General features: G+C 41.2%; 1 protein-coding gene across 1 annotated transcript in view; it reads right to left on the bottom strand.

Annotated features, from left to right (window-relative positions):
- CACUL1 (CDK2 associated cullin domain 1) overlaps positions 1-23,174 on the bottom strand; it is a 74,426-nt gene that overhangs the window by 41,529 nt on the left and 9,723 nt on the right. Inside the window, exons 2-4 of the mRNA XM_054034777.1 lie at positions 21,663-21,789; positions 14,131-14,233; positions 4,825-4,920 (exon numbers count right to left, since the gene is read on the bottom strand). Coding sequence (XP_053890752.1) covers positions 4,825-4,920; positions 14,131-14,233; positions 21,663-21,789 — 326 coding nt within the window. The remainder of the gene's footprint in view (positions 1-4,824; positions 4,921-14,130; positions 14,234-21,662; positions 21,790-23,174) is intronic.

Raw genomic sequence — 23,174 nt, 5'->3', positions numbered from 1 at the left:
GGCCATGGGTTTGAAGGGGGGGGCCTAGTCAGTCCTTTCAGTGCAAGGTTCAGGTTCCATGTGGGATTGGAAGTTGAGGCTGAGGGAAGAGGTTTACTATACCCTTGAGGAACCTTTTTGTAGTTGGGTGTGACAGCACTGAGTATCCCTCTAAAAGTAGGTGAAAGGCTGTAATAGCCACTAGACTAGGTGGACCCTCAGAGAGCTGAAATAGTCCGGACTGTTTTAGGGCTAAAAAAATAATCATAGAATATCAGGGTTGGAAGGGACCTCAGGAGGTCATCTAGTCCAGCCCCCTGCTCAAAGCAGGACCAATACACAGACAGATTTTTGCCCCAGATCCCTAAATGGCCCCCTCAAGGATTGAACTCACAACCCTGGATTTAGCAAGCCAATGCTCAAACCACTGAGCTATCCCTCCCCCATCATCTAGGATATTCTTGGAAAAGAGCTCCATGCCCTTAAAGGAAAGGTCCTCGCATGTGGACTGTACCTCTTTCGGAAAGCCCGATAAATGGAGCCATGACAATCGTCGCATCACCAGAGCCATGGAGATGGATCTAGCTGCCGTGTTGGCTGCATCGAGGGCAGATTGCAGTGATAGACTTTAAGGTCAGAAGGAACCATTATGATCATCTAGTCTGACCTCCTGCAAACGCAGACCACAGAATCTCACCCACGCACTCCTGTAATAAACCCCTAACCTATGTCTGAGCTACTGAAGTCCTCAAATCATGGTTTAGACTTCAAGGTGCAGAGAATCCTCCAGCAAGTGACCCGTGCCCAATGCTGCAGAGGAAGGCAAAAAAACTCCAGGGCCTCTGCCAATCTGCCCTGGAGAAAATTCCTTCCCGACCCCAAATATGGCGATCAGCTAAACCCTGAGCATGTGGGCAACGTCTTTGTCACTAATTGGCCCTCCTGGATAATGGCCTTGAATGAGTCACAATGTGCTTCTGGCATCTTTTCAATAAAGTCATTCTGTTTGAAGTAATTTATGTAATCGTATTTCGCCATGAGGGCCTGGTAATTGGCAATACGAAATTGTAGAGTGGCTGAGGAGTACGCTTTTCTACCGAACAGATCAAGGCACTTCCAATCCTTGTCATAGGGAGAAGTTCTTGACTGGTGTTGTCGTGCATGGGAATTGATGGCGTGATGGAGTTGGGTGGCAGGTGGGAGAAGGAATTCAGCTTCCTTGACGGGGACATAGTATTTTTTGTCCGCTCGCTTGCAGGTTGGACCACTAATGCCAGCGTGTGCCACACAGTCCCTTGCCAGGTCTAAAATGGCCTGAATCAGGAAGGTGATCTTTGAGGAGGCAGAAGAATGGAGTATCAAGGAGTTGATAGTGGGTATCCTTGACTTCCTCCAATGGAATCTAGAGAGCGTCAGCCGGTATGGCCATTGGGGTGGTGGTGGCACCCATGCATAGCCATACCCGGATGGTGGTGTTGGGACCCTCTGTGGGTATATCCTTGGGCTCTCTTGGTAGTGAGCACCATATGGAGCTTGGGAGGAGTACTGCAACACTACCTCCTCAGGCTCACTGTTTGAACCCTCGCTAGAGAGCAGAGGGGCATCGCCTGGGAGTGGGGATACTTCCCATGCTTGGTAGAGGCTCAGTGCAGAGGTCTCGGTACTGAGAGGAGGGGACTCCGGTGCATCCGTGATGTGGAAGTATCTTGAATGGCAGAATTCCGCTGGTACCGATGCTGCCAATGGTGGTAGTGGTGCCAGGGGGGACAGAGATATTTTCCGCACCAGTCGCTTGGGTGCCTGGCAAGCCATCATTGGCGGTACCTATGCAGGCTCGCATACTGGGAGCATCTTTTTAGAACAGTGCTTACTCCTGTCTTTCAGTGCCAATGACTCAGTGCCCATGCCCATTGGGTCCATGGGCCTGTCAGCAGTACCAGTTGCTGTCGGTTTCCATGAGCCGTGGGTGCCGGACTGAGATGGCCTCGATGCCAAAGATACTGAGTGAGATGGTGATCACTTGCAGCTATCTCGGCGCTCACTATGGGGGCTTCCTGCTCTCCTCTTAGATGATTTGTGAGAGGGGTCCACAGCCCTTAGATGTGGAAGGCTGTGGGAAAGACTCACATCTACCAGGAAACTGGGGTCGGAGAGCTGCCTCCATGAAGATAATCTTCTGGCAGAGTTCTCTGTCTTTGCAGGATCTTGGCCAGAGTTGTTGGCAAAGGCAACACTTTTGTTGCATATGGCCTTCCCTGAGGCAGTGAAAGCACTGAGAATGCTTATCTGCAATTGAAATCACCTCTTTACAAGTGAGGCAATTCTTGAAGCCCAGCGAACTGGGCATACCTCATTGGGGGAAAGGGTCCCCAATGGGGGAGAAAAGGCCGGAAGAAAAAAAAAAAAGTCTTCTTTAAATTTTTTTTTTTAAAAGGATAAAATAAAAATAGAAAAACAACTAGTAACTATAGGTATGTGAATTAAGATGATAGTCTTAAAGGACTACTAACGGCTCCATCTCTGGCCAGGGGCGGTTGAGAAGGAACTGAGGAGGGTTAGCCCACGCATGCTGGCTAGCCTCATGGCACAGCACGAGGAGAGACAATGCATGTGCGGGCACAATGGACACTGCTATTGAAGTTCTCAGATTAGCAGCGGAGGGATGCAAGCACGCCTACAGTGGAGCACCCATAAGGACACTACTCGGAGAAGAATCTATATTTTTCATTTTAAAAACAGAGTTAAAAGCAGATTCTGCCTGTTTACTACTTACATAGCCCTCATGTATAGTGTCTAATCAGTAAGTTTGATAGTTTGATTTATAATTAGTTTCTTATTTGTTTTCACCATTTTCAGATACTGTTAACTGTACTCTCAAAAACTCTCTATCAAGAAACTAACAGAATTTAAAAAGTTTCCCTTCACATCAAGAAGAAATGAACACCAGCTGAAATAACACTGTTATGACTGCTATATAAAAAGACAAAAGACGGGATGGGGAAACCTACGCAGCAATCAGAACCTGTGATTAAATAAAAAAGTTATTATACTGAATAAGAGAATACAATTACTGCAATGCTCAAATGTAATCTGCTAAAGACAGCTTTTACCAGGATTTTACACAATAAACCTACTTCCTGGTGATAAAAGCATGTACTTGAACATTAAGAACATATTATTTTAGATATAGGCTCTAAAGCATGAATAAAGGACAGCTCAAAGCATATACAGATAATGCAACTGTTTCTCACGTAGCAGGCAGAAAGCAAGCACTGCACGCTCCGGAGGAGAGTCAACTCATCGCAACAAAGATGGGTAAATCAAGAGGTATAGCTATCTCTGCCTTCATATCCCATCTCAAGGGACTGAACTGACTCATTCCTTCACCGGCAAGTAGATCTCTGGGGATCTGTTGGGGAGGGGATTGGGGGGTTTTTTTGTGTGTGGGGGAGGGGCACAATGGGGTTGGTACAAGAGATTAAGCTGGGCAAACTAGACAGTGCTAGCTCCCAAGGAGAAGGCTGGAGAATCCTCACCTCCTCATCATGCTCCCTGGCTCCACTACTCACCGGTCCATGTGGAGGGGACTAAAGAATCCCCATCTCCTTTTATAATTTGCAGGATTATAATAAAGATACAGGAATGACCCCTTAGCTAAAAATTGTGGCAAATGGAGATATCCTATCTCCTAGAACTGGAAGGGACCTTGAAAGGTCATCAAGTCCAGCCCCCTGCCTTCACTAGCAGGACCAAGTACTGATTTTGCCCCAGATCCCTAAGTGGCCCCCTCAAGGATTGAACTCACAACCCTGGGTTTAGCAGGCCAGTGCTCAAGCCACTGAGCTATCCCTCCCCCCAGGGAATTAAACACATGCACACATGCACTCCCCCTTCTTCTAACAAATTTTTTTTTGCATCTAGGAAAGGGAATTTTTTTAAACAGAGCTTGAGATTAAAAGTATAAGACATTTTTAAAAATCTTATCTAAAAGTTTTTTCTTGATCTACATATTAAATATTCTTTCTATTCATATTCTTGAGTGAAGTCCAATGCATAAACTATTTTTGATGAGATCACATGCTATTTTTGTTTTTAGTTATTAATTACAAAAATATAAATCTTGGAGCTCCAACAGGTTCCCACAGAATTATTATAAGCTTCTGCATAGGTATCAAAGAGCTTATAAACTCCACAGGCAGGAATTTAGAAAATCTAGAAGACCAATAGTTACAGTTGAATGAGTTTAGAACTTCTGCAAAAATACTTGCAAACTGTAAGGTTTGTAAACAAATTTGTTTGGTGCAACTGATGCGCTGAATTCCATTATCAATATGGCTATTTATACTTCCAAGAGACCATATGGTGGGGTTGGGTTTTTTTAGTTTTTTTGTTTGTGTGGTTCCCTCCCGCTTACATAACTACAAGAAGCCATTGTAGGCCTAGAGAATTCGTGCAACCTAAAGAGAGAAATCATCTTCTCCATAATGCGCCCAACCTACCAGGCCAACATACAACAAGCCTATGAGCTGGCCAAACTCGCAATACATTTAAAAAATTACACAAGAGTTGATTTTTTGCGGTCAGTACAAAAAAAAAAAATCAGTCTTTCTGCTATGAAGACACTGGAAAGGCAGAAAAATAGCAAACAACTCTCAATTTAATTGCATTGCTTTTCTTATCTTTCTAGATTTGATCATAAGTGTGATACCAGCAGCAAAAGCAACAATGAATACTAAATTCTGTATGAAAATAAGTCATTGAAGTTGCACTTAGCTCTTTCCACTTTCAGTTAACATCTCAATGTGCATGGACATAGTCTATTCAAAAAGAATGTTCTAAACTTACCATATATATGAAAAGAGGCACAATGCTCTGCAATGCTCCCATATATTGTCCAAGAGCTATGTTAAATCTTTCAATATACAGATCTGGAGGGCTGGCCTGCAAGAAACGGTAAAAGGGAAGGAGTAATTTTAACACAAAGGAAGACACAAATGTAGGACACCATGGACTACACTTTCAACTCAAAACTCCCAAGGCTAAAAAGAATGCAACACTTAGTCCAAGAGGGGCAAGTCACATATTAATCCAGAATTCCTATTTCCAATTAGAATTAGAACGACCTCCACCAAGACACCCAGCAAAAACTTAGCCGATAACATCCAGTTTCCCCCCCAGAAATGTGTCATTACTCTGACAAATATGTCCAGTTATACCTCCAGCATGCCGGTAATATAAACCATTATTTAGCACAACCAAGTATGTACATTTAACTAAGCATCCAAACATTCTTTTGAAAGGTCAGGGCTAGATCCTGACAATGAATCTGTATGGCCACTGAAGTGTGCCTGCATAGATCCATTTTTGGGATCTAGCTCAGAGGTGGGCAAACTACGGCCCGCGGGCCCCTCCTGCCCGGCCCCTGAGCTCCTGGCCCGGGAGGCTAGCCCCCGGCCCCTCCCCTCCCCCCACCCCTGCAGCCTCAGCGCACCACGCTGCCAACACAATGCTCTGGGCAGCCGCGGCCTGACCCTGTGCTCTGAGCAGCGCGGCTGTAATGCTGCCGGCCACTGGTGCTCTGTGTTGTGCGGTAAAGGGGCAAGAAGCGGGGGGGGGAGGAGGGTTGGATAGAGGGCAGGGGAATTCGGGGGGTGGTCAGGGGCTGGGGGGGGTGGAGAGGAGTTGGGGCGGTCAGAGGGCAGGGAACAGGGGGGTTGTATGGGGCAGGGGTGCCGGGGGGCAGTCAGGAATGAGAGGGAGGTTGGATGGGGCGGCAGGGGGTAGTCAGAGGTGGGGGGTCCGGCGACAGGGAATGTGAGGGGGGGGGGTTGATGGGGTAGGACTCCCGGGGGGGGGGGTGGCTGTCAGGGGACAGGGGAGTTGGATGGGGCAGGAGTCCTGGGGAAGCAGTCAAGGGGCGAGAAGTAGGGGAGTTGGATAGGAGGCGGGGATTGGGCCACGCCTGGCTGTTTAGGGAGACACAGCCTCCCCTAACTGACCCTCCATACAATGTTGGAAACCCAATGTGGCACTCAGGCCAAAAAGTTTGCCCGCCCCTGATCTAGCTCTTAGACATTATGGTGACATTAAGCTACTGCTCGGCATATAAGGTAGTGTGGAGCCACATTGCCCAAGTAGGAGTTCCAGGAGGCATTTGTTCCTCAAGAAACTGTCTCTCTGGGTTTTGCTGAGTTTTTCCGTGTGAGGGAAGTATGATCAGACGTTTAGTTGGAGGTGGTGTGATACATAATGCCTTATGAAGTTTCTAGGCCAGAAGCAACAGCACCACTCTCGAGGGGTTTGCTACTCTCCAAGGCCAGCCACATTTGCTATGGAACTTGAACAGGGAACATGCCTTCCCCTGTCCGACTCCACACAAACACTAACAATACATTATTTGGTAGTTTTAAGAATTTAGCTTCTTATTTATATGGCTCTTCATTAAAATGAGATACTAAATGGAAATTCAAATTAAGATGGATGCATAGAGTGTTTCCAAGTTTGACAGCTAGTTGCTTGACAGACGTGTCATGGCTAAAGATGTTTGCACACTTACCACAAGGAAATCGTTAACTGCTAGAACACCACACGTCTATTTCCATGCAGTTTTAAAACCTGGTGCAAGCCATTAGAGCAACGTGATAAAACGTTACCAAAAAATTACTAAATAAACCCATTTTGATAAGAAGTAGGGGTGGTTCTCTGTTGCAGAGAATCATGATGAAAAGTAAGTGACCAACGTAACTGCAAGTTAGTGATTTCAAAGTGAGATGTTCATATTTAATAAAATTTTGACTACTAGGTTGAAAAAGGAAAGCGTAACAAATAATTCCCCAACTAGAGCAACTTATGTAAGTGCAATACCAGGAATGATCACTTCTCTCGCTGTCACAGTCTAATTAGGCACATCCACAAGTGCAATTAATAATTTTTGCTGTTTTTCACACTGGGAAAATTAATCTGTCAAGCTTCTACAACAGAAATAGATGTCTTGATTTTTTTTTCATGGCCACGTCCATTAAAGATGACATATTTTCCACAAAATATCCACTAAAAATTATGAGATTATATTTAGTTCTTTCAGCTTTTTGGGACGAAGTCCAGGGGAAAACTGAACCCAGGGCTGCCAGGCCAAAGGAACCCCACAAGCCCTCTGCCTAGACAGACCAGAAGGAAATCTCTAATAATGCCTAAAGAATGCCAAATTAGCCATTTTTCAGCTGCCTCATTTCTGAAATTCTGCTCAGCCCACTCACCACACACATGCAATCTGGCTCTTAGGAAAAGGGTTCAATAAGCATACTCCGTTTTTACTGAGTCACCTTCTCTGCCTATTAGCTGGAGGGAAGGGGGGATGAGACAAAGAAATCCTTGCCCAAAGATGCAGAGAGGACCCAAAAGAGAAGGGCCATTCAACAGACCCACTCACTCCAATAAATGGTGATCGGAGAGGTGAGAACCCCTATGGCAGTATAAGAAGCCGGGAAGCCATCCCCTGCTCAATTCTCTCCTCCCAATATATCAATATTAAGAAACATTATTTGAATTCTAGTAGCACCCAAAATGTAGGCACTTTCCACAAACAGGACGACAGTCCCTGCCTTATAAAGTTTATGATCTATGATGACAAGTGGCACATACATTACATATTTGAATTAAATATATATTGGCTTCTGTTTGTGGTTTGGGCTGCTCACCAGTCCACCCTACTATTGATATCCAAGAACACTCTTTCAACCTAAGCAATAATTTCCTATTCTGTTTCTGTTAACTTTTCAGTGCCACCTAACGAACTGTTATTCAGCCTTGTAGATTCATTTTACATCCACCCCTTTACACTGTAATTTCTCCAGCAAAGAATGTATGAAGTGGGGGCCTGACAATCAATTTGAAACAGAGGAGGTGGGAGGCAATGAATACAGAAGCAATACGTTGTATGTTTTGTAACTTTAATGGGGGTGTAGAAGCGGCTGTGATCCATTAATGTTAAGAAGAAAAGTTAATTGGTCTTTTTTTTAGTTTGCAATTAGTATAGCAGTATTCATTCTAGACAGAACTGCTGCTTGTGTCAAAATTAAAATAGAGCCCTCTGCAAAGTCTAAACTACATTGCGACTAAAGTAAACTTTTATTTGCATTCTACTGCCACCTACAGTAAAAGGTATAAATCTAAAATTTCAGAGTGGTAGCAGTGTTAGTCTGTACCAGCAAAAACAACGAGGAGTCCTTGTGGCACCTTAGAGACTAACACATTTTTTGGGGCATAAGCTTTTGTGGGCTAGAACCACTTCATCACTTTATCAATCTCAAATTGATAACCAGGAGTAATATTGGACATTAGGAAAGCTAAAGATTCTAAGTTTATAAACACCATTTCCTCTTGCTTTTTTAGGGCTCTTTTCAACCCCTCTGAAATCATTAAGTCTTTCTATTGACTTCAATGGAAGATGGACTGGTCCCTTAATGCCGTATTCAAAAGAATATGTACGTGGGGCGAATATTCTCTAGTCTAGAAAGAATTGTGTCAAGTAAAAGCATCTCTGTGATGAACCCACTACAGACAGAGGATAGGTTTTAATAAAACTAGAAACCAGCAAAACTAAAAAGCCTGTCCAGAGATATCAAATGCTCAAGCATTATGTTCAGATAACTGACAGATTTCCAACTTTTTTTGTTCAGTGTTCCCACTAGGAAATTTCAACGTGAGGATGACCAGATTGTTCTGCAAAAACAACAAGGAGTCTGGTGGCACCTTAAAGACTAACAGATTTATTTGGGCTTAAGCTTTCGTGGGTAAAAACCTCACTTCTTCAGATGCATAGAGTGAAAGTTACAGATGCAGGCATTATATACTGACACATGGAGAGCAGGGAGTTACTTCGCAAGTGGAGAACCAGTGTTGACAGGGCCAATTCAATCAGGGTGGATGTAGTCCACTCCCAATAATAGATGAGGAGGTGTCAATTCCAGGAGAGGAAAAGCTGCTTCTGTAATGAGCCAGCCACTCCCAGTCCCTATTCAAGCCCAGATTAATGGTGTTAAATTTGCAAATGAATTTTAGTTCTGCTGTTTCTCTTTGAAGTCTGTTTCTAAAGTTTTTTTGTTCAATGATAGTGACTTTTAAATCTGTAATAGAATGACCAGGGAGATTGAAGTGTTCACTTACTGGCTTATGTATGTTACCATTCCTGATGTCCGATTTGTGTCCATTTATTCTTTTGCGGAGGGACTGTCCGGTTTGGCCAATGTACACGGCAGAGGGGCATTGCTGGCACATGATGGCACATATAACATTAGTGGATGTGCAGGTGAATGAGCCCTTGATGGTGTGGCTGATGTGGTTGGGTCTTCAGACTTCAAAGAGAAACAGCAGAACTAAAATTCATTTGCAAATTTAACACCATTAATCTGGGCTTGAATAGGGACTGGGATTGACACCTCCTCATCTATTATTGGGAGTGGACTACATCCACCCTGACTGAATTGGCCCTTACAACACTGGTTCTCCACTTGCGAAGTAACTCCCTGCTCTCCATGTGTCAGTATATAATGCCTGTATCTGTAACTTTCACTCTATGCATCTGAAGAAGTGAGGTTTTTACCCACGAAAGCTTATGCCCAAATAAATCTGCTAGTCTTTAAGGTGCCACCAGACTCCTTGTTGTTTTTTTGTAGATACAGACTAACACGGCTACCCCCTGATACTTGACAGATTGTTCTGGCATACTGGTTATACACAGATGCTCTGTAATGCAGCTGTTACACAACCGCTGCTAACCACTCTGCTTGCTGAGGAGATGACATTTTGCATGCCTGCCATTGCAATTTTTATCACCCACTCTCTTGACACAAAATTATACTATTACCACCTTGTACAAGGGCCCATCTTCTGTATCTATCCCTATTAAATCACACCGGTTAGGCAAGTGTTTGTCTGCTCAGCTACAGCACTGTAGAATAGCTGCCATGCTGTGGGCCACACATGTGAACTATGCACTGAAATACTACATGTTTTAAGAATTTTTAAGTGCTAGAGAGTAATAGGTAGTTTCCAGACTACAATCTGTCCTGCTCCCAACTTAAATGACACATAGTCCTTTAAAAACTTTAAATAGCCCCCTTTTATAGAAAAAGTAAATGTGTTCTCTTCAGTCAGGCATGGAAAAAAATTTCCAATTACAGTAGATTGCTGCGATAGGCTCCACGACACCTTACTTCATCATTTCAAAGAGGCATTGCTCTCCTGGGTTTTCGTCATTTAAAAGCTGTTCAGAATACCTTCTCCATTTATCTTTAGGCAACTACCATCAGTCAACACCACACCAGTTTCATCTTTGATGAACCTCACTTCCTTTATATCTTTAGTCCTTTGTCCCATGCTTTGTTCCTAGTCTTGTGTAAAGTTCCTCGAATATATTTGCTTTTGCAACTACATTCCTGACCAATTTCTTTACACCCTTGTATTCCTTCAGGTCTCATTTGCTCCTACGCATTTGCCAGAGTCTGCTATAGCTGGTTCCAAGCCCAATTGAAAAAGAGGAGGGTTGGTGCCAGACTGGCAGCCGACAACAAAAAATTGCCAAAAATTGACACTACTTTAAGATTTAACCATCTTGCCTAGTATTTTAGAACAATGTTTACATGCTATGCAGTAGCTACAAATACCCCCAACCATGTCTCCCTTTATAAATGCCATACCAATTCCTGTCCCACTCACACATCTGGTACCTGTTACTAGATACAATTTCAGGCTTTGATCTGCACTCTGAGACCAGCAAGCCCCCATTAAAATCAGTAGATGTTTTTTCAGTTATTTCAATAGGTGTTCAAGTGGACCTTTTATGATGAGTCTGCTCTGGACCCAGTACTCCGCTGATATCCACCTACAGTTGAGTTGTACACAGTCTAACTTGCTTTGTGAAACTGTCGTTTGGAGTAACTCAAGCTCCAGTGCAGATTACAGCAAGCAAAACTGAAGAAGAGGCAGCTGAAATTGGCTGATGCAGGCAAAAAATCTTAGCATAGTAAGCTAGTAGCATTGTACAAAGATTGGGAACCCAAGACAGTCTTATAGCACAAAATCCTCTGCTTACTACAGCCACTTTCAAGGTCCAATCCTGGAAATCTTTTGTGAGCAAAGCTCTCATGAATTCAGTGCGAGTTCACCTGCAGAGAACTTGTACAATCAGACCCACAGTGCAAATTGTTTAACATCACCTCAAGTTGTGAGTGTTAGAATCCTTTCACACACACTCCATCATTTTACAGCGTGAAAGTTTTTATGTATGAGTTGAACTACAGGTAACCATTCCACAACAGGGAGTTCTATCCACTGAAGTTAAAGCTAGAACTATATTTATGAATACTACATTCCATAAACTTGAGATTTAAACCGCGATAATTTTTAATTATTTGTATAGCATTAATGGCATGCTAGAGGTTTCCCAGACAGGTTCAGAGATAGATTCCTGACAAATAATCTAACACTTAAGGCCTGTTCTAAACAGAGTTGCAGGGGTTTAAACTGAATGTCTTTTTAAAAAGTGAATTTAGTTAAACCTTGTGCAAATTCCTGTATGGACATTCTTAAAACCAATTTAAAGCTGGATTACATTGTTTTAGTTTAAGTCAGCTCCTTAATGTATGAAACTAAACCAAAATAAGAAGACGCTGACAATGATTTATGTTACATTAAGCCAGAATTTTTTAAGTTAAATAAGAGAGTTTAGGGTAAGCAGCAGAAATGTCACTCCCCAAGAGTCAGTTTGCAATTAATACTTTGGAAAGCATAAAAATAGCTGAAAAAACAAGACTGTTGTCCTAACAAGAAACCAAGATGGTCAGTTTTATTTCACAATACATCTTTACACTGGTTCTTGATCACTTACTGAACGTACAGTTCTACATGAGAGAGTATAAAGAGATATTTTGAAAACATGCAAGTATAAACTGGTGGAGTTTAACTGTGAAAATAAGAAGGCATGATGAAAATATCAAAATGTCCCACCTCCCTCATTATGAGTACATAAAAAAAGAATGAATTGTTTTAGCAAGAGCATTTAGCATTCTCCAAAATGCCAGTGTGCAAGTCTGGGCCTGGTAGACATGGACAAAACTGCCTACTAGGGTTCTTGCCAATTAGTTTTTCTGCCAGAAGCTGGGTCTGGAAGGCAGGGAACGGATCATTCAATAATTGCCCTGTTCTTTCATTCCCTCTGAAGCACCTGGCACTGGCCACCATCAGAAGACAGAATATCAGGCTAGATAGACCAGTGGTCTGACCCAGTATGGCCATTCTTTGTTCTACTGAGATTTCTTGTAGGAACCCAGGCTAAGTGAGGAATCTTTGCACAGGCACGTTCCAAATTATTTGATTTGTTGTATATGAAACAAAATATTATTGCTAAAGTCAAAGGTCATGTCATTATATCATACCATAATAATTCTATCACCTGTCAGGTGTGTTCAATCTAAGCAAAGAAGCTGTTGCAAAGACAGAGACTGCACGAAATAGTTCTCACTTATTCTTGCAATAGGTTATAGCAGCTATTTTTAGAAGAAGGATTTTAGTGCATCCATGCACAGATGTCTTTAAAACAGTAAATTCCTGAAGAAACTCTCTCAGAAGCCAGCACTACAGCAGGGAGCAAGGGATTTGGGGGAAATTTCCAAACACAAATTTCCATCGTAGGATGGAATTAGGACGACTAGTTGAACCAGTGCAAGGATTGTCAATTCTCATACAAATGGAGGAAAAAACGTGTATATTGCACCAATTCAGCAGGACCTGAGCTGAAGACTTAATTCTAGATGTTGCAACCAGCAACTATAACTAATGCTTGTAGAACATTATGCTGTTATGTGGGGATGTAAGACATTGTAAGGGAATTATTCTTATTTCTTGGTTACTTTACAAGCACAGAAAGGTGCGCTAGGCACTTCATAGTAGACAAAGAATGAGACCCTGCCCCAAAATGCTTACAGCCTAAATTTAGATGAGGGTAACATCAGCATGATCACATTATTACATATTTTAATGTGTTCACTTATATTTAAAAACCAAAAACAGATTTAAGTTAAAACCAGTAAAAAAACCTGTCATTAATTTGAAGCATTGTGGGGAAAAAGTGAGATTTATAGGCAAGGTACTATATTTTCACCAAGTGAAAACAAAGAACTGCTATATTTGAAGACTCCTATATGTTTCGTGTTATTGCTTGACTTTTAAGTCAGCAAGTGACTATAATATCAGTTTTCAAAAGTGATTAAAGTCAATTACATGACTCTGTTGTAATTTTAGTTTGTTAACAACTAATGTCAGTGCAACATTCACTCGAAATAAACATGAACAGAACTACCTACAGTATAGCAATAAAAGTACAGCTATAGTTTTCCATTTTCAGCCTGCTGTTTGAAAACTTTCCGGATGCCCTAGACTTCCAGTTGACCAAGTGATAACAATTTGGAGAATGCTACATTATAATTTCCATGTTAGAAATTCCAAACATAACACAACACACAAAAGAAATGGATGAAAGACACTGTAGAAATATCAGAAATGCAGTGTGAGATAGGAACATACAAGCTGTATTATGATTGCTGTAAACCACTGACATCTAGAGATGGGTAAGAAAAATGCACATTTGTCTCTATCTCAAAGAATTCATATTTAATGGTACACAATTTCCACCTACTTTTTACCATCTCATACATAAATCACCAAGTTTTTTTTCTTTTAATATGCACAGTTGTCTCCAATTTCTGAGCTACGTGGATTGTAAGTGACCTTGTGTGCTTTAGATTAGCAAAGCTGAGTCAAGCACCTATGTCACGTGGGCCAGATCCTGCCTGCTTGATGCATTTGTTGTCTGCATTATGTTCAGATTCCCCGCTATCAAAGCTTTCATTTTAAAATATATTAACTCTCAGTTCTTATGCTTGCAATGACAACTTGCCAAATATGAACCAATTGTAAACCAGTGCTGTACAATCTAAACTTTCCTACGATTGTGTTACTGTCTAAATCTGTTAATTATGTATCAATTTACTGAATTGCAGGCACTAGTCTTGATAGCAACCCCTTCTAAATGCTGGTTCCAGTACAATGGCAGATCCCAGGAAAACAACAAAATTAGATTGTGCAGCTTCTTACCTGCAGCTCCTTTGAGACTCTCTCTAAGTGGTTAGTTATCTTTTTTATTAGGTCACTATACATCTGTTCCGAATGCTGCTGGCATACACATTTATACACACAACTGCAGAAACAAATATAGGAACAATGATGAATTTACAACAGTTTGCAATGGAGGGCAGTGAACATTTAAAATACTGCTTAAATCTCAATTTAGAGGGCAACAAGATGACACTTTAACAGTTTTTACACTAAGCCAATGACTAAGGCCCCAATCCTGAAATCTCAGCATGGATCCCCTTTGACTTCAATGAAGACCCACCATAATGGAGCTCAGGGCAAGATCAGAACCTAATGCTGTCTAGGAAGTAATTTTGCACTCCTAAGTACATTGGTAATTCTATGAACAGTACACTTTGTATGTTTCTCCTTCCATACACAGCATTAAAGTTACCATATCAAGTACTCAGTTGATGATTTTTTCAAGTTACATTAATAATAAAATCTTTCCACTAAAATTACCAATGCATTTAAAAGATTTCTGCCTCTTGAATTCATATAAGATATACAGCACTGTCAATCAGTCATAAAAATAAAAATAGCACAAACATCGGTTTTAAACCATCAAAAGCCACAAAATGTATTGCCAAGGATAAAACTTGGCTGACTGCCTTAGAATGAAAGCATATTACAAATCGCCAACCATTGGTCTAAGACTTTTGACATAAAACCATATCTCCACACCAACATGAAGTCAGGAGGCCATAAATGGTACCTTAACTGCTCATTTTAGGATCTGGTTGGTTTAAGTCAAATCATCAACATTAGTTCTTCTTTTAAAAGATTTTATTTTCCTCCATGGCAATAAAATTACACATTAGAAATATACTTAAATAGTAATAAAACAAATATTTACAATACTTGCAGCAAACACACGCCCTAAGATAATCATAAACGTCTTGAAGATTAGACACAGCTTACCTTTGCCAAAATATAGGGAGAATAAAAATAGTTTTTTTTTTTAGGGATGTCGATTAATCTTAACTCAAAAAAATTAATCGCTATAAAAAATTTAATTGCAATTAATTGCAGTTTTAATTGCACTGTTAAACAATAGAATACCAATTGAAATTTATTAAATATTTTGGATTTTTTTTTTTTACATTTTCATATATATATTGTATTCTGTGTTATAATTGAAATTAAAGTGTATATTTTTTATTAAATATTTGCCCTGTAAAAATGATAAACAAAAATTACTTTTGTTTTCTACAGTGCAAATACTTGTAATTAAAAAATAAATATAAAATGAGTACTGTACACTTTGTAGTATGTTGTAATTGAAATAAATATATTTGAAAATGTAGAAATCAGCCAAAATATTTAAATAAATGGTATTCTATTGTTTAACTGTGCGATAAAAAAAATTAATCGCTATTCATTGCACTGTTAATCATGATTATTTTTTAATTGCTTGACAGCCCTACTTTTTTTTAAATTAAAAATCAGATTTTTAATTTGAATTTGATTTTTTATTTTGTTATTTAAACTAAGTTTTTCTTTCTAACAATAAACCCGTTTAAAATGAAATATTAATTTAATACAAAATATGTTAAGGGCTAAACTTATTATACTCTCCTAAAACATTTCAATAAAAAATAAATATGCTGAATCCATGAGCCTCTAATCAAACTTTGAGTTAAAGGCTGGTTTTCTATATTAAGAAAGAATCGGGAGGAAATAGCTAACTTTTGAGGTCAAGCTTTTAAAAAACGACAAAACAGATCAAGCCTATGTAACTTCAATGTCATTTTCAAGAGACTTAGGCAAATAGGAACATAAGCTTCAGTCACTTTCGTGTAGGCATATTTACTACAGTTTATCCCTCTGTTTAATAAATCGTTTAGCTGTAAACATAAAAAATGTTTTGATAAGAGAAGTTTGTGTCTAAAACATTTAAGATTGTTTTGTTTAATCAAAGTAAGTTTTATACTCTGTTTTATGTGTTTAATTAAATTTCAGTTACCAACTTAATGCAACTTGACACAAATCATGAGCAAAAAAGTTAATTATCTAGTAAATCAGTATGTCATTCTCCATTTTCTAACTAAAAATGTACAATTATTAATCTGAAAATATTAAGCTATATGTTTGCTTAAATAAATGTATATAGTTATAAATGTATACAGTTTTGCTTCCTTAGTAGCAGAAAGATGTACCAATTCTAGCATGAAGGCTCATTTAGTTGTAAACCAACAAGTTTTAATGGTTATATTAATTAATAAGAATGCAACTCTCTCTAGAAAATAACTAACATACAAATGGAAAAGTTGGTTTAAATCATTGATTTTAATAAAGGCTTCCCACTTGATTTAAATCAATGATTTAAAAATCAATCCACCCTACCAAAAACTTTTGCTGTTATATTAATACAACTTGTATTTTTTTTTTTAATTTTATGTGAATTTGGCTCTTTTGAAAGTTAATACTACTACTAATCCTTCTAGTACTCAGAGGCAACATGAACTAACGGATAGGGCAGCAGACTGGAAATCTGGTTCCTACTCCTGTCTCTGGCACTACCTGTTGTATGATCTTGGGCAAGTCACTTCACCTCTTTGTGTCTTTGTTTCTCCTCCCCACATTTGGTCCATCTTATCTATTTAGAATGCACACAATTTGCAGTAGGGACTGCCTCTTACTGTGTGTCTGTAGAGTGCCTAGCAGAATGGGTTCTGATCCCAGTTGAGGCCTTTAGGTACTACTATAATACAAATTTATAACAAGCTAATGCCAAATAACCTTCTCTACACCTCTGCTGAAGTGCCAAAATCTTGACTACAACTATTCCTGGGGGAATTCTGCACCACTGCGCATGCACAGAATTTATGTCCCCTGCAGATTTCTTTGCTTCCCCACAGAAAAATGACTTTCTGACGGGGAAGCAAAGGGAAGCCACAAAAGTGGTCATGCGATCCTCCCCAGCAGTATGTTTCGGAGGCCCAAGGCAGCTGCCAGAGAAGTAAATCACTGTGGGGCAGGAGGCGGGACCGGGAAAGACCCAACTGGTGGCTCCTACCCTGCGCCAGGCTCAGCTGCTAGTCCTGGCTGGGATGGGGAGGACAGGACTTCCTCTTCCCCTGCATGGCATCCGGAGCCGGGTCAGACCCATCCCCATATTTCTCCCCCGACTGCAGGAAGCTCTGCCAACCCCCTCTCCGCCTCCCCCGCTACCTGCACCCATCACACCTCATCTGCAGGTGCAGGGATCCCTGTACAGGGAGCTGTTCTCCCATCTGCCAACCCCCATGCATCCAGACACCCTCATGCCCAGACCCTTCCACTGAGCCTCATCCCGCAATCAGAATCCCACCGATAAACCCCACTCCCCCTGCCCCTGGATCACCCGACAAGCCACCCGCACCCAGATGCCCACCCCATCGAGCCCCAACCAGCTGCACCTGGATCCCTACCCCACTGAGCCCGACTGCCCACTGAGCCCCCCACACCCATAGCCCCCTGCAGAGCTCTATCCCCCCACACACACCCAGATCCCCCTGATGAGCCCAAATCACCTTCACCTGGACCCCACACTGCAGAGTCCCATTACCCTTGCACCCAGAACCCCCTCCCCCCCCAACAAGCCCCTGTGCATCCAGATCCCCCCTCCCACGCACATCCCACTGAACTGCACGCACCCGCAGACTGCCCCACACAGAACCCTCTCAACCCCACCTGGATCCCCCAACACTAAGTCCCTCCACACTTGGATCCTGCCTTGCTGAGCCTGCTTGCCCACACCTGGCAAGGAGGGGCAGTGCCCTGAGGTGTTTCCGGGGCAGGCCCGGTCCTTGCACTCGTCAGGGTTCGGTGCAGCCTCACCGCTGAGTCTATGTCCCGGGGGGAGCTGCACAGGTGATCTCCCACCTCTGCGTACTGTGTCTTGTGCTCCCCAATGCCATGCTGGAGCCTCCACATTTATTTGACAAATAAAATTTGCAGAATTTTAAAATATTCTTCGCAAAATTTTTGTTTTTTGTTGCAGAATTTTTAATTTTTTGGCACAGAATGCCCTCAAGCGTATACAATCTCCAGTTCGTTCCTTTGTTTTTTTTCCCCTCCCTCAGCAGAGGCTAACAATGCCAATAAACATGTAATATGGATCACATAATGAATCATAGGATAAGACCTCCAAGAACTCGAACACTGATGAAATGTTAGGAATTAACCTCACAGTTTCACAGACGAATAAAGAGAAGCACACTCAGTAACTATATCACCCTCTCAGGCCAATGAAGAGGCATTTTGGTAGAATTATCATGGCAGACTAATAGCTCCTTCAGAGACATTACAAAGTCATGACAATTTTTACTATAGAACACATTTTGTCCATCCCCTTCTAGGTCTCCTCCAGTGGCCACCTACACTGCTACTTCCCTAGCCAACAGGACTCTTTTTAGAAACTGCTCCTCATCCTCTTACATATACTTAGTTTTCAACTCAACTCCCTATAGTTTCTCATGTTTACGCCTCCATACTGAGGAGTTCAGTCGTCTAGCATAAATTCTAATGACAGCAATAACTGTACTGGGAATGACCAGGTAGAAATATATCATAGAATACATTAATGTCAGAAACAACAGTGTAATTTGGATCCAGAGAAATGGAGATAGAATAAGACGGATGAGATTGGTTTTGTGACCTCTTAAACTTACATTTAGATAAAGACAGCACACGACTGTGGGGTTTATTTGTTCAGACACAGCACAATATATGGCCACTCCCACAATAAGTGAAGTGGACTGATTCATTTGAAATAGTACGTCATTTTACAAAGTTCTACGTGACATTGTGCAGGTTTGTACTTTAATTGCGGCTATATCTACTCCTGCCCTGAATTTCTGCATTTCTTTATGTAGTTAAACAGCAAACAGCTGTAGTTAGACAGCAATGTTTGTATATGCATATAGGTTTCTGTGTTTAACTTTGTATTTGAACACTTCTATTTTAGAATTTATTTCCCATTTTCAGATCCTGTTTTCACTTCCCGATTGCAGGCTGAGTCTGAGTCATCACTGCTCTGATATTACTCTAAGGAAGCTGAAAGAATTCTACCAGACTGCTGTTCCTTTTGGCACAGTCCCACACTTTAATGAGAGATTATCAACTCCCCAAATAGAACAATTAGAAAATAACTGAATGGAAAATAATCTGAGATTTGTAAATTTTCTAATAACGGTGATCGAAATTCTAAGTTTTTATTAGATTTAAAGAGATCTTACAAAAAGTGCTAGAAGTACAACTGATCCGTCTACCTCAGATTTTCTAAGAGATGCTCTTTACAGATTGTGTCTGTTATTTTTAACTCCTCAGGGATACAGGAAAAATAATCAGTGTATAGGGAAACTTTATTAAAGTACTTTGTGTGTGAGAGAAGGATTGGCTCCTTTATTTAGTACATCTTAGGTTTTAAGTCCAGAAGGTCTTTATCTTTCTCACTGTCTGAGAAAGAGATGGGAAAAACAAAGATGTGTAGCTGTTTGTAGATTTGGAGAGGAAAAACAGTCTTCTGGTTAAGGCACTGGACTGGAACAAGAGATGTGGGTTCAAGTCCTGGCTCTCTTACTGAATTCCTGCAATACTTTGGGCAAGTCTTTTCATCTATGTCTCGGTATACAAAAATATATACTTCCTTTCCCCCATGCTTCGTCTACCTTGTCTATTTAGCTTGTAAACTCTGTGAGACAAGAATGGTCTCTTACTATGTGTTTGTATGGTGGCTAGAACACTAAGGCTTTGATCTCTGTTGGGGCCTGTAGGCACTATCACAATCTGAATACCAATTGTTGCTTCTGAGATTTAAATCTTTTCGGAGAAATTTAAAATTATTTATCCTTATGATTAGTTTCTTATGAAAATATATCATTCATTTTATGATTGTGACCAATTATTTTTATTTCTAAAGGAGTAAAGAGTTACTCTAATTATCTGAAGGGGAAAAAAAACGGTCTGGATTTGCTGTGTCTATTGTTTATCATAGGTCAATGCTGGTAGGTGCTAAGCTTGTCTTTATTGCTGGCTTTGTGCTCATCTGAGATTTCTAGATGGGGAGAACATCTGTTACTTCTGAAGAATGCAGATTCAGTAACCATCTAATGAATTAAAGTGAACTTATCCCTCTGAATTTTTGATACAGATGTTGCAGGCCAGAGACTGATGAGAGCATTTTCTAAGTGCAGGGAGAGGGAGAGAAGAGCAGGGTAGAGGTGATAAATTTTGTAATTGTTGAAAAATTATAAATACTTTTATTAAACAAGTAGGGCAGCAACAGGCAGTGCCCAAGAGGCAATGTGGCAGGTAATTTAATTTTCCCCATCTGGCTCCTTTTTCTAAGGATCCAGCTTGGGGAAATGGGGAGGGAGAAGTGGAAAGCTCTGTCCAAGTGACGGCAGGAGACAAGAGCTGAGAGGCCACAAGCCCCATGAAATAGAGTTGAAATAGGACTGCATTCCTGGCGCCCAGTTCTCTGCTAAGGAACATGGAAGGTGCCTTTAATCTGCTGTCAAGTATCAGGGGGTAGCCGTGTTAGTCTGTATCTACAAAAACAACAAAGAGTCTGGTGGCACCTTAAAGACTAACAGATTTATTTGGGCATAAGCTTTCGTGAGTAAAAACCTCACTTTTTAATCTGCTGGTGTCACTAGCAAGAGTCAGCCCCTTACCCAATATAACCAGCTGCATCTACTCCCACCAGCATTTCTCCTACTCCCTGAATAGCTGCCACGCACAGGACAAAAACTCCCTTTCATCCCAGGTTTAGAAATATAAATCACTAATCCTTTTCTAGAGTAGACTCGTAGCACCTTGCAGGATCAGGCATCTAAGGGTACGTCTACACCGCAAAAAGAGACCTGCGGCAGTGAGACTCAGGACCCGGGTCAATTGACTCAGGCTCGTGCTGCAGAGCTAAAATTAGCAGTGTAGGCGTTTCGGCTCACGCTGGAGCCCGGGCTCTGAAGCCTGGCGAGAGGAGAGGGTCTCAGAGCCTGGGTTCCAGTCCAAGCTTGAATGTCTGAACTGCTACTTTTGGCCTTGAAGCGCGAGCTCAAGTCAGTTGACACAGGCTCTGAGACTTGTTAAGATGGGGATTTTTTTTGCTGTGTAATCATACCCTAAAAGGTTACTTGAGGCATTCACTCAACTTCTTACCATAACCCCTCCCTCAACTGCCATAATTAAGGGTGTGCTACACACTTCTGGGTGTATTATACCAAAATTCTGTGAGGGCACCATATTTTATTTTTATAGTTTTCACTTATTCAAGGTGATCATGGTTTTGATCTACATAGATCAAGCATAAATGCATTTATTCCCCGACAGGAGATGCAAGGGTATTTGGACAGCTTATTTTTTCGGATTCTAACCACATCAGTAGTAAATGGGTTGCACTTTATATAATAGACAAAATCAGTGACATATGTAGCATGTAAGGAAAGATTTTCCACATAAGTTCAATTGAAAGGAAGCTATGTAGTGCTTAAAGGTTTCCTTACCTGTATATTTGTTCATAGGAGATAGGGATGTAGTCACCAGGACTCTGAGTTAAAAGCTGATCTATGGCACTGTCCAACTTTGGCCAATATGTGCTCTTATAATCTTCAATGGTTATAACATTCATTACTATGAAAAGAAAAAAAGAAACAACTGTGTTTTACTGCACTTTTAGCCGAGGTACTCAGAGGCTGGTGAACTGTCAGATCACAACTGATAAGCACGCAAAGAACTTCATATGAATAAGTGCATTTAATCTTTGTTAGGATACACCCATCTTTCACAATAGAGGTTATACCCCAATTTGAATCTCATGTTTACTGAAATGGAAAGGTTGCTAAGTCAGTGTTTTGTGGCCCCAAAAAATAGTTAGCAATTTCTGCTGTGAAAGGGAACCACCCTGGAAGCTCCAATAATGATAATATGAAACAAACAGAAAGTGGCTCAGTGACTTGGCTTATAACATATTATGCAACTGTGTGGGAAACCAGAATTAAAGATTAACACTAAGCTCTCCCACAGCGGAAGAACAAGGGCAGGCTGGGAGCAACAGTTTCCCAGAACAATCCCTCTCAATTGGTATGCAAACAACAACCATGTTAAAGGAGACCATCAACTCTCTTGACTACAGGGTTCATGAGTCAATGCAGCGACAATTTAGGACTTGTCTACATGGTGCCTTAGTCCATACTAAGTGGGCTGTAAATTATAATGTGCGCCAGCATATTGTGTGTTAACTGGCCTATGTGGACCCTGCTGGTGCAAACTCCGGGTATGTCTACGCTGTGTTTCAAAATCTGTGGCAAGTCTCAGACCCCAGGTCTACAGACTGACTCATGCTACAGCACTAAATGTAAGCCGTGTAGACATTTGGGCTCAGGCTGGAACTCTGGATCTGAAACCCACCCTCTCCCAGGCTTCAGAGCCTGAGTTCCAACCCAAGCCTGAACATCTACGCAGATGATTTTAGTGCCATAGCATGAGCTCAAGTCTCTAGACCCACCGCCACCAGTTTTAAAACAGTGTAGACATACCCTAAAAGTTCCCTAGTGTGTGTTGATGTAGACCATTAACACGCACTAGGGAACTTTTTGTGCATGCCAGCAAGGGGCCATATGAGCCAGTTAGTGCACAACACACTGGTGAACACTAGTCCCCATTGGCTGGGGTGTAAAGTAAGGCACCATGTAAACAAGCCCTATATCTTTCAGTGCCTTAGTCCTCCTTCTATAAGAGAAGCATAGTACACCCATACCTGGCAGGGATGTTGCAGGAAGCAATACATTAAAAATTGCAATGCACTCGGATATTATGGTAATGGGGGACGTAAGTACCTAAGAATAAATATACTACTGAGCTCCACCACCATCCCACTTTTGTTTCCTGTGTCCTTTTCCCAACACACTTTGTGCATCCACACAGGCATAGTCAAGCCCCTAACAACTGAAATTAAAGCTCTCTCTCTCTCTTCTCAGAAAAGAAAGCTTGATTAACTACCCATGGAATTGTTCCAT

Source organism: Malaclemys terrapin, chromosome 7 (genome assembly GCF_027887155.1).
Source record: "Malaclemys terrapin pileata isolate rMalTer1 chromosome 7, rMalTer1.hap1, whole genome shotgun sequence".
Classification (NCBI taxonomy): Eukaryota; Metazoa; Chordata; order Testudines; family Emydidae; genus Malaclemys; species Malaclemys terrapin.
The sequence above is the reverse complement of the archived record's forward strand: the minus strand, read 5'-3'. Positions and strand labels throughout refer to the sequence as shown.